The following is a 12,865-nucleotide window of genomic DNA, read 5'->3' on the forward strand; positions in this document are numbered from 1 at the left end:
TTATCTGCTTTCCGGAGGGACAACTCTCTCCGTGACTCCCTTGTCCGCTCCACACTCCCCTCCAGCTCCACCACACCCGGCACTTTTCCCTGCAACCGCAGGAAGTGCTACACCTGCCCCCATACCTCCTCCCTCACCCCCATCCCAGGCCCCAAGAAGACTTTCCACATCAAGCAGATGTTCACCTGCACATCTGCCAATGTGGTATACTGCATCCGCTGTACCCGGTGTGGCTTCCTCTACATCGGGGAAACCAAGCGGAGACTCGGGGACCGCTTTGCAGAACACCTACGCTCGGTTCGCAACAAACAACTGCACCTCCCAGTCGCGAACCATTTCAACTCCCCCTCCCATTCCTCAGACGACATGTCCATCCTGGGCCTCCTGCAGTGCCACAACGATGCCACCCGAAGGTTGCAGGAACAGCAACTCATATTCCGCTTGGGAACCCTGCAGCCCAATGGTATCAATGTGGATTTCACAAGTTTCAAAATCTCCCCTCCCCCCACCGCATCCCAAAACCAGTCCAACTCGTCCCTGCCTCCCTAACCTGTTCTTCCTCCCACCTATCCCCTCCTCCCACCTCAAGCCGCACCTCCATCTCCTACCGACCAACCTCATCCCGCCCCCTTGACCTGTCCGTCCTCCCTGGACTGACCTATCCCCTTCCTAACTCCCTACCTACACTCACCTTTCCTGGCCCCATCCCCGCCTCTTCGACCTGTTTGTTTCCTCTCCACCTATCCTCTCCTCTATCCCTCTTCTATCCGCCTCCCACTCTCTCCCTATTTATTTCAAAACCCCCTTCCCCTCCCCCTTTTCTGATGAAGGGTCTAGGCCCGAAACGTCAGCCTCTCTGCTCCTATGATGCTGCTTGGCCTGCTGTGTTCATCCAGCCCTGCACCTTGTTGTCTCATAAAATAGAGGCAATTGATACACCTGCCACAGATGGTCATTATCATCATTTGGAGAAGGCTGTCTGATAGTGAATGCTATATTTACTTCTGTATTGTCTATTCGCCTCATTGAACTGTATGCCATGGGAGAGCAGACAGACAACTCGCAGTAAGGTTTCAGCCACTGTCAAAGCTACATCATAATGAATGTGGAGCACGTTCAAACTCCACAGTAATACAGGCATAATCCTGGAAACAATTCAAGGACCTGGCCTCTTAGATCATGATACAGAGACAATACATAAGTTTGGGGAGAAAATAACAGACTAGAATTACAACTGAAAACTCCCCTCACTGTACTAAAGACAGGTTTAAACATAATTTTATTGACTTAATGAGTATTGATTCATTCAGCAAAAACTTTACTCACCTTTTAAGTGATATAGGTAAATGTGCAGGTATTAACTTGGGTGTAAACGCATTTCATTCCAATCAATCACTTATTTGAATTAAGATTGCCTAATCATGGTTAAACAAGCAAATACATCTCATTACAGATCTGTGCAAGGTCCATGTAGAGTTCTGTGATCTGACACTTCCAGGAATGAAGCACACGCTCTTGACATCATTTTCTCCTTGATTTTTCAAAGTGCCTAATCAATTGCCTGATATGCTAGCATTCTCCTAAACCACACTGACGAAAGAAGGGATGGTTAATTGCCTGAGATAACAAAGGTGGTGGAGCCCTCTTGTGGCACAGTAGTAATGACCCTGCTCCTAGACCACGAGGCCTGGGTTCAAGTCCCACCTACTCTAGAGGTGTGCAATAATATTTCCGAACAGGTTGATTAAGGAAAAATAGGCCTTAAAAAGAAAGGGGACAGTCATAGGCGTGCAATCATTTACCTCAGAGTCTCCAAAGAACAGGAAAGACAAGAAGTACCTGATTGTGGTATTTCCCCTGGTATCTTATGGTATTTGCCACCTTAACCAGAACATCCCGATCTCACGGTAAATTCCATCCCAGAACAACTCTGTCAACACATCAAGGCTGTAAAACTGCATACTTCCAAAAAGACCATTAGACCCAGCACTGAGGTGAATAGGGACTAGTTTGTTGAAAATGGCAAGGATGTCTTAACATCTGAAGCAACAAAAATGCCAGCTCAGCTGGCCGGTCAGGAGAAAAAGACAGCTGGTTACTGTTGGGCATGCGGCATCCTTCAATATAAACCAAGGAACATCTAAAATGACAGGTGAATTTCACTCGTTTCTGAAGCAAAATCCTGGAACACTCTTCTTACAGCACGTAGGTGAAGCTGCACCAAGAGGGACTGTACTGAATCATAAAGGTTGCTCACCACCATCCCCTTGAGGACACTTGCCAGGGATATCCACAGTACATGAAAAAAGTTAAAATCTTGTGTCTTCTTCGGTAGTGTATTTCAGATCCTAACCAATCACTATGTAGAAAAACTTTTTCTTAAGTTGATGTTAGATCTTTTGCCATTCACCTTCTATTGATATTGGAAAACATGGCACAACAGAAGAAGAGAGATTCTCCACGTCAAGGGAAAAAAATAATCAAATTCTACAGCCAGGTTTTAAACGGAGTCAAGAATCTCATTAGTGATGGTGAAAGCCTATTTACATGCCTTTAATACCTCATCTTGCCTCACAGATATGCTCCCACATGTGGATAGAAACTATACGGCAGTAGTCAGTGTGGAAGCATGGCAGTTCCAGTCCACCACTTGTTCTTCTGGACTTCCAGCTTACAGGATGTGGGCATCGTTTGCTAGGTCAGCATTCATTGTCCATCCTTAATTGCCCAGAGAGTTGAGAGTCAACCACATTGCTGTGGCTCTGGAGTCACATGTAGACCAGACCAGGTGAGGATGGCAGATTTCCTTCCTTGATGGACATTAGTGAACCAAATGGGGTTTTGCCAACAATTGACAATGGTTTCATGCTCATCAGTAGATTCTTAATTCCAGCTAATTTTTTTATTTAATTCAAATTCCACTATCTGCTGTGGAGTTTGTGGATCAATAGTGGAGTGATAATCCCCCTAGGCCATAACCTCCACTAATACTAATTGCAATATTCCTAGCTTTTGACCTGTTATTGTAGCCACTGGATTTATATGGCTATTCCAGTTGAGTTTCTCATAGAGTTATCATAGAATTCATAGACTCCCTACAGTGTGGACACAGGCCCTTCGGCCCAACAAGTCCACACCGAACCTCACAGCATCCCACCCAGACCCATCCCCCAATAAACCCATCTAATCTACACATCCCTGAACACTATGGACAATTTAGCATGGACAATTTACCTAAGCTGCACATCTTTGGACTGTGGGAGGAAACCGGAGCACCCGGAGGAAACCCATGCAGACATGGGGAGAATGTGCAAACTCCACACAGACAGTCACCCGAGGGTGGAATCGAACCTTGGTCCCTGGTGCTGTGAGGCAGCAGAGCTAACCACTGAGCCACTGTGCTGCCCCTGGTCAATGGTAATTGACCAGGAGCAGCACGGCACCATCTGGTCAATGGTAACCCCCAGGATGTTGATACTGGGGAATTCAGTGATGGAAATACCATACCGTCAAGGGTTAGCAACTAGATTGTCTCCTATTGGAGATGGTCATCACCTGGCATTTGTGTGGTGCGAATGTTACTTACCCGTTGTCAGCCCCTTCAACCCCACCATCACTCAAGAGAAGCAACATAGGAACATAGGGGCAAGTGTAGGCTATTCAGCCCCTCAAGTCATTCTACCATTCAATGAGATCATGGCTGAACTGTTGCTTGACTCCATATACTTGCCTCTGGCAATATCTCTTAATAGCTTTACTTAACAAAGAATTATCTATCTCTGATTTAAAATTAACAACTGATCCAGTACCCATTGCCATTTGTGGAAGAGAGTTCCAAACCTCTATCATCCTTTCTGCGTAAAAGTGCTTCCTAACATCTCTCCTGAATGGTCTGGTCCTAATTTTTTTGACTATGTCCTCCTAGTTCGGGAATCCCCAACCAGTGGGAATAGTCTACCTTTAACTACCTTGTCTTTTGCTGTTATTATCTTGAAGACCTTGATCAGATCACCTTCTAAATTCTCGAGAAAACTGGCCTAGATTTAGATTTTTTTAAATTTTAGATTTTAATTACAGGAGTATAGTGAAAAGTGTATAATGTCGCCAAACATAGCACCATCTTAGGTACCAAAGTACCTTGGTACAAAAAACTTAGGTACTCAGTAGTAAGAGAAACAAGATTTAAAACGTTAAGTATTACTTCATAGAATAGTAGAAAAATAAAGAAATAGGTAATAGTTTACATTAAACAAAGAAAATAAAGGAGTAAGTTACAAGTTCAACAGTCCTTGATGAGTCCTCTGCTTATCTCACTCTCTGGAGAGACCTCAGTTGTCTGTTCTCAACGCCACCGTCACAGATACCATCACTGCTAATGGAACTGCAACCTCTCCGATCTCTCCCACTGCCTCGAGAACATTCCTGGGCAGGATCCACTCGCACACTGAGCCAAGACACTGCCATGAGCCACTGAGAGACCAGCCAATATACCACCACGGGTCCAGGCTGAGGGCTGCCGAGAGACCAGGCTGGGACCTGCCATGAGCCGCTGAGAGACCAGGCTGGGACCTGCCTTCAGCTGCTGAGAGACCAGGCTGGAACCTGCAATGAGCCCCAAGAGACCAGGCTGGGACCTGCCATGAGCCGCTGAGAGACCAGGCTGGAACCTGCAATGAGCCGCTGAGAAACCAGGCTGGGACCTGCAATGAGCCGCTGAGAGACCAGGCTGGGACCTGCAATGAGCCACTGAGAGACCAGGCTGGGACCTGCAATGAGCCGCTGAGAGACCAGGCTGGAACCTGCAATGAGCCGCTGAGAAACCAGGCTGGGACCTGCCTTGAGCTGCTGAGAGACCAGGCTGGGACCTGCAATGAGCCGCTGAGAAACCAGGCTGGGACCTGCAATGAGCCGCTGAGAAACCAGGCTGGGACCTGCCTTGAGCTGCTGAGAGACCAGGTCGAGACATGCCACGGGGGAGGTGAACACCAAGAGGGGGAAAAACGCCAAGAAAGGAGGGAAAAAAGAGTAAAAAAAGAAAAGGAAACGAGAAATAATAGGAATGAAGGAGCTCCGGTTGGAGCAACCTACTCAGCCACCATCTTGACCAGTAATTGTATCATTGATCATACAACACTTACATCAGGTGATTTTATTTGTGCAGCATCCATCAGAATAAAGTGCTCTCTGACAAACGTATTGGCACCTTCCATACCATGGAGATGGCCTCTGACCAGGTGGGCAGTGTCTTCTCCTCTGGACCATTCCATCACAAGGGCTCAGGTCCCTGTCAGAGAATCGCAGTGCTACCTTTCCCCTCTCTGATATCTTCATATTTCATCCTTGACTAAGGCAGGGCAGCATGGAAACGATCGTGCTCACCTAGGTGCACAGCCCCCTTTTAAATATGGTGAGGGCACAATGGTTGCCAGTGTTTGGCAGATATATGCTGAGTGGTGAGTTGTTTTAGGAACAACAAGTGATAAGACGGGATGGAAATCGGAAATGCACAATGCCCGTTTGGCTAATTAATGAGGCAAGAATGGCAAGGTAGGGTGAGAAATCTCACTAGACTTCACAGTAAAATACTCGACCCAACCCAGACTGAGCTAATAAAAGAAGTAACATTCAGCCCTCCACATTTGATAGCAGCCATTTTAGAATTCCAGCAGGAGTCCATGTTGGAAAAATTTAAGCAAGAGAATTTTTTTAAATAAGGAAAACAATTTAGAAGTGCCCCTCTGGGCATTACAGTGACATTATTAGAAACTAAAAATTGTTTTTCATTCCAATAAGTCCACATACTCGAAAACTGAACATGCAGATAGTTAGAAATTTGTGATGCCGTTCAACTGTTGTAACTAACAAGGAAGGAAATCGCACCTAGGACTTAGCCTAGGACTCTGACCTCAAATGGTTTTAGTAATTCAGTGCCAGAAATACTTTTATCAGTATTGCATGATTGTGGGCCGACCCTGCATGGGAGTGGATGAATTTTCATCATGCAACCTTGGGCAATTGTGTTTAAAGTAAGTGGTATGACTGGTTTCAGAGCCAGTAAGATGTTGAAATTGATTCCTTTGATAGCATACAGTACCTTCACCAGAACTGGAGTTGTGTTGTTTGTTGCCTGAGATATTCTATACTTGTGCAACACAACACAGTTATTTATTTCAATGAACATTTGCATTTAACACTTTTAATATAAGGGTGCTTCTCAGGTGTGAATTTAGATAAATAGCAACTGAGCCAATGCAGGGCAAATAAATAACAGCAATCCAACACCGCAAACTTGCAAGTTTGTGAACAGAATCCAAAGTTCAGGGTCAATAGACTTGAAATGTTAACTCTACTTTTCTATCTACTGGTGCTACCAGACCTGCTGAGTTTCTCCAGTCCTTTTGTTCCAATGCTTAGGGCCTGGCATAAGGTCTGTACATCAATGGTAAGCAAACAAAATGGAAAATGCGTGAGGGATCTGAATTAGTGCAATGCAGGGTTGTTACAGGGTTCCAGGTCTAGAGGAGAATATAAACATAGTGCAATGCAGGACCGTGAAGGGATTGGAATGGATGGAGTGTCAAAAGTGAGATTGGTGACAGCTGACTTCTCTGATCTTGAGTAACAAATGCTTACACTGCCGTGTTAATGCTAATATCCAAATCCCAATGTAGGAGGTCTCATAGCTCAATGAGTAATGATCCTGTCTGAGCCAGAAGCTCTGTGTTTGGTCCCACTCCAGGACTTGAATGGCCATGGAAGGTGTGTATATCTTGTGGTTCAACAGGTTAATAATCAGCCTGAAAATCATTCCAACACTTGCCCACTATTCCCTAAAGGGAAGAAAGTGTGCAAGAAGATATTTAAATAACACCCTCAAAATTTGGACAGCGTTATTGGTTACTTCCAGTCAGGGAGAGTTAGTGAATTTCAGTTATTTGGTGCTTACTTTTGCCTGTCACATTTCATTGTTGTACTTCTTATTGCCTCTCACACTTTCATATCACACATTAAGTTCAGTTTCTGAGTCTCATTTTCAGGAATGTACATTCCCTTTAATTTCATCCAATGATCTTTCTTTATGTCCCTCTTATTGTTATGACAGTAGTCATAGCAACTCTCAGCCAACTGATTTGAAGTCTAAATAAACAATATAATATCACACTGCAATCTTTTGCCAGCTATCCAAGTTGAAAATCTACATCAAATATTGGACTTCAAGGATATGCATTGTTCTTGAAAACATAATACGATTCAGGAGTATGAAGAGAACTAACTCTCACAGGAGAAAAGTAAATTCAGACAATGGTTCCTCGGTACTTTATGAGAGCTTTTATTGGTAAACAGGTCATGGATTTTGTTATTTTATTCAATATCTAGTACATAACTGTTGACAGACACATAGTCACTAGCTGTTAGATAGAAAATAAATAAGTCAAATCCCCTATGGTCTTATGACATATCTAAACAGAAATCCAGCCACTATTATACCATTTTTCTCCACATTCATTGCAAATGACAAAAGTCATCATCTGTTCATCAGAATTTCCATTGCACACCCAACCTGGAAGAAAAAGTGTGCCCCTGGCAATTGCTGTCACCGTACAGTTAAATTTCTCACACCGTTTGCATCTGATTTTGTTGGTCTTTGTTCCTTCCAGCTCATGAGGTAGATAATGCTCCTGAAGCCCAGAGGTGGTGTATGATGCTCTTAGGTGTTTCAGCTCCTCACTTGCCATGTCCATCACTGACATCTCTGCAAACATTTGGGGGGTTACTTCCCCTGATAATATTTTTCGCCTTAAATGGGGATTTTTTGGGTTCTTTAAATTTGCAATCCTGCTTCGAATGCAAGTTTTATACCTTTTATCATTGTTCATGTGTAATGTATATATACACCGCTCCACTTTGTTGGCAATACTCTGCCACATTTCAACCACTCTTTCGTCAGTTGTTTCTGAACCAATCAGAGCTTGGAAAAGAAGCTCTACGCACTTAGCCCGCATGGCCTGGGTAATAAATGCAGGCTGCTTAACTGGAGCTGCACTACAGCCAATTACTACTGAACCTGGGCTTGATGAAAGTTGCTTTTCATTGTGTGTTTCTTGAAGCATTTCTTTTATCTGGTTGTCTTCTGATTGCTGTTCAGGCTTTCCACTCACAGAGTCAGCTGCACTCAGATCAGACTTTAATGTACCCTCATTAATTTTATCTGTCTTCTCACTCTTTTCTTTGCTGGAGGCACAGAATCTGTCTTCTGGACATTTTGCCTGGAAGCCACTGTTCCTATAAAGCTTCTTCCATGCAGACAGTAGGTTCCGAGCTTTCCTCTTGGTATCTGCATCAGAACAAGTCTTTAAAACTCTGTATACAGTTCTAACGAGGTCAGTATCTTGCAGAATTTCAGGGGTGACAGGAATGCCCTCAAAAACATTCAGAAGGAATTTTATCTCCTGGATGTTGTTTTCTGAAATAAATTTATCAATCTGATGAACTCTGTAGATCACCTCTTTCAGATTGTTCATTGTAACACCTACCAAATATCAAACAGGTAAACATTATTTTTTATGCAAACCTCACCAGTTAATACACTATCTTGGAGAATACATTACCTAAGTTCACAAATTAAAATGAATGCCTCTCCTGTCCCAACTACCTCCAAATGCAGGATATATTTATCAACTGAAAAACTACGGACAACTTTTGGGAAATGAGAAAACAGACTGCTGGGTGGGTCATCTCATGATCTGTGGCTCATTCCATGAAAGTGAATTATTAAAAACGAACATCAGGCAACTTGAAAGATATTCTAATTTATTATATTAACTATTGCATTCCTCAAGGCTATATACTTTGTCCTTTCCTCGTCTACCCATTACCTCTTGATAACATCATTGGAGGCAATGGCCTGATGGTATTATCACTGGACTGTTAATCCAGAGAGGTAAGATTCTGGGGGCTTGGGTTCAAATTCCACCATAGCAGATGGTGGAATTTGAATTCAATAAATACGAGGAATTAAGAGTCTAATGATGATCACTGTTGACTGTCTGAAACTGCCATCCTTACCTGGTCTGGCCTACATGTGACTCCAGACCCAAAGCAATGTCGTTGACTCTTAACCGCACTCTGGGCAATTAGGGATGGGCAATAAATGCCAGTCTAGCCAGCAATATCCTCATCCTGTGAATGAGTTTTAAAAAGGGGCCAGATTTAATAAATAAACTGATCACACTCAGCTCTTTTTTCTCTTTGTTCTTCTCTTGGATCCTCCACTACCTCTGTATTGTCAAACCCTTTGTCCATCATCCAGAAAGGGACAAGCTGCAATTTTATATAGTCCAATTCTGTAAAGACTCTGCCATCTCCTACCATCACTATTTAGCACAGTTAAATGCCTAAGAATGCCTCACTGGAGCAATAATTAAACCAGAATTGAGGACAAACCACGTAAGGAAATGTTAGGGCAGGTGACCAAAAGTTTCAGTCAAAGAGGTAGGTTTTCAAGGAGTGCCTTAAAGAACGGTAGAAGTGAGAGGTTCACAGAGCTGTGGTTTAGCTACAGGAAGTCATAGCCATCAATGGTGCAGCAATGAAAATCCGCATTGGAGAGCAGGATACAAGCTCGGTATGATCTCTTCCTTTCTCTGGTCACTGTCTCAGGTTGAACCAGACTGTGTACAATACTAATGTTCCATTTGACTGCAAGCTGAACTCTGACTGCTCAATGCTGCTGCTCCATTGCCTTCAACTTAAAATTCTCAGCTTCTTGTTTCAATCCCTTCGTGGTCTAGTCCCTCTGCAGCTCTGTAACTTTCTTCAGCTCTATGGCACCTCTATCAACATCTCCCGCATCCTCCCCTCAATACTTCCAAACCACAATCATTCCCATCTAAAAGGACAAGGGCAGCAGCTACATGGGAACACCACCACGAGCAAGGTCGCCTCCAAATCATTCATCATCCTGACTCAGAAATATATTGCTGCTCCTTAAGTGTTGCTGGGTCAAAGCCCTGGAAATTCCCCCCAAGGGCACTGGGGGTCAACCTACAGCATGTGGACTGCAGCAGTTTAAGAAGGCAGCTCACCACCACCTTGTGAAGGGTAACCAGGGACAGACAATAAATGCTGGCCAGCCAGCGATGCCCACATCACACAAGTGAATAAATAAAAAAAATTCCTCTTGCCCAACTTTCCAACCGCCCCTTACCTTGACCTTCCTGTCTTTCTCTATTCCTACATCCCAAAACTGACAACTTTGCCTTCAGATACTAAATCCTTGTGCTCTGAAACATTCAATCTTCTGCTTCTCCTGCCATTGCTTTACAAATGTCTTTAACATTCAGCTCTGTGTCCGAGCTTTAGTTACCCTCACTAATAACTTTTGCCCGATTCTATCTCTATGAATTGCCTTCAGACATTTTCTTATGAGAAAGGTGCTACAAAACTGCTACTGGTAGTTTTGTGTGTTTTCCCCCAGTTCTTGTAGCTTTTTAAAAAGAAATCAATAAAATCTGAGCAACATCTAGAGATTTCAGCTGCTTACTTCAGCTCTTTCTCTGATAGGCCTGGGAGGCAGGGATTGTTTGAGTTTTTCAGCCATTTCTTTGTCCACGATGACTAGTGTATATAGGTTCCTGCTGCTCCGTCCTTTGATTTTACATTGTCCTTATTCTTAATTTTTACAGATTTTGTCTTATTTCTTCTCGCTGTTAGCTGGAAGTCTTTGATTTCTGCAACCAATTGAGGCACGGTGTCCCAAAATCAGGCAGTGTGGAGACGAGTGAGAAAGAACTTAACCAGCCTTGTGATAACACAGTGTGGAGCTGGAGGAACACAGCAGACCAGGCAGCATCAGAGGAGCAGGAAAGTTGACGTTCCGGATGCTGCCTGGCCTGCTGTGTTCCTCCAGCTCCACACTGTGCTATCTCTGACTCCAGCATCTGCAGTTCTTGCTATCTCTTAACCAGCCTTGTGTTCCGAATAATTTGTAACAACGAGCATTATTTAAAGATTTGAAGAACTGTACATTTGACTTGTACAGTTTAACAACATATTTTCGTGTTTTAGGATTGTTTCACTCCTTATACCAATATGATTTAAGAATGTTATACATATGGTAAAATATATCAAGCATGTTGCAGCTCCCTCCAATGGCCGAGGTGGTTATGGCAATGACAAAATAGGTTGCTCGACAATCAATTTAATCCTTGCAGTTTTAGCTAATCCTAAACAGGTTGCTGTAAATATCCTCAATGCTATATTCTAGGGAAAGGCGTATCAGTGTGTAATTCTCTCAAAGTTTGAGACTGCCCTTGGCTGTGACTCCCTTCCTTGTGAATGACCTGCTTTCTAGGCCCACAAGTGAAGACCTAGCTGAGGCAGCAAAGTGTAACGGACACCGCAAGAGTCACAGCCTTGTAGGAATCAGCCTCACAACAAAGGAATAACCGTGAAGAGATGTCGACACGTTAACCTCTGGGAAATGCTGCGCCCCTGTAGCAAACAGTAGATTTTTTTAGGAGTTTTACCTTAATTTAAGCCGAACTGCAACTAAAAGTAATCACTTGAGCTCCAGAGTGAGGGGCAAGCTGTCTCACAGCATTCCAGCACTCTGGAAACCTGGATGAACACACATTGCAATGTTATTTTGCAAGCACGTTACCATGGCAATAGTGACCCCTGAAGTTAAACACAGAGCAGCTGATATTTTGACAATAGAGTTCTTATTGCCTTGTGGAAGCTAGACTGCCAGGCTTTCGCACTATCAAGATCTTACTATAAGAGTGTCATTAACCCCTTCTCTCCCATTTCAAACTTAAACTCAAACTCTGATCTGGGCTTTTTTTGGAAGGACCCTCAAATAAACTACTTTAAATCTCCAAACTAGAGTAATTCCAGTGGAAACTGCGATGCCAGGAAGTCTGGATGTATTACTGCACCTCTCATATGATCAAAAATAGTATGATCAATAGTAATAAAGGGGCTTCACGACAGCAGGACAAAAGGAAATAGAACACCAAGGCACAGAAAGAGACATTAAGACAGTTGATGAAAAGCCTAGTCAGAGAGGTAGGTCTTAAGGACTATTTAAAGGAGGAGTGTGAGGTAGTTAGTCCGAGAGGTTTTGGGAGTAAATTCCAGAGTTTAGAGGCTAGACAGCTATAATCATAGCCAATTATGGCGTAACCTTGATATCTGGGATGGTTAAGAGGCAGTGGAGACATTGGAGCATTGCAACCATCTGCGATGTGATGGTGGGTTGTGTTAAAAATAGCTGAAAGTGGTCCATTGGAGAAGGAAGTTTCAGGAATGGAAGTTAAGAACAACTTCATGAGGATACAAACACAATGGAAAAGGAAGAAAATATAATACAGTAATTTCCTGTGTAGAAGGTGGCATTGTTACAGCAGCTACAAGGAAGAAGGATAAACTAGGAGAAAAGAATAGTGTCTTTCCTGGAGATAGAATACAAGTAGGGATATAATCCAGGTCATTGCGGGAATCAGTAGCCTTACTGTGGTTATCACAGGAGTCAGAGGAATCTCAGAAGTGCAAGGAAAAGTCAGATATGACCAGGTCAAGATGTGGGACAGCTAGAAATTGAAGCTCAGTTAGTAATTCCCTGATCAAGAAGAGAGATGAAAATAGCACTGACAGATCCATTAAAGAAATGAAAGAGATCAAAGAGTTTAAGATTGCAGCTGGCAGATGCCAGGAAGCGCACTACCTATACCTGAAACCACAGCATGGAGAAAGAAGGGAAAACAATTTTAAAATAGTTCACACTTAACACTCAACATTAGCAGCTGAAACCAATATTGTTACCAGAGTATATATATTACATTATTCTTGGCACTCACCCATG

The 12,865-nt window shown here is 43.3% G+C and overlaps 1 protein-coding gene across 2 annotated transcripts in view; it reads right to left on the minus strand.

Annotated features, from left to right (window-relative positions):
* Positions 1-7,309: 7,309 nt before the first annotated feature.
* Positions 7,310-12,865, minus strand: part of LOC109935349 (transcription elongation factor A N-terminal and central domain-containing protein) — a 6,085-nt gene continuing 529 nt past the window's right edge. Inside the window, exons 2-3 of one of the 2 annotated variants that reach the window (XM_048603097.1) lie at positions 10,544-10,730; positions 7,310-8,530 (exon numbers count right to left, since the gene is read on the minus strand). In XM_048603097.1, coding sequence (XP_048459054.1) covers positions 7,461-8,522 — 1,062 coding nt within the window. In that variant the 5' untranslated portion in view covers positions 8,523-8,530; positions 10,544-10,730 and the 3' untranslated portion in view covers positions 7,310-7,460. The remainder of the gene's footprint in view (positions 8,531-10,543; positions 10,731-12,865) is intronic. The other variant, XM_020533993.2, reaches the window with a different exon arrangement.

The sequence above is a fragment of the Rhincodon typus genome, chromosome 11 (assembly GCF_021869965.1).
Source record: "Rhincodon typus isolate 14 chromosome 11, sRhiTyp1.1, whole genome shotgun sequence".
In the NCBI taxonomy this organism is placed as follows: domain Eukaryota; kingdom Metazoa; phylum Chordata; class Chondrichthyes; order Orectolobiformes; family Rhincodontidae; genus Rhincodon; species Rhincodon typus.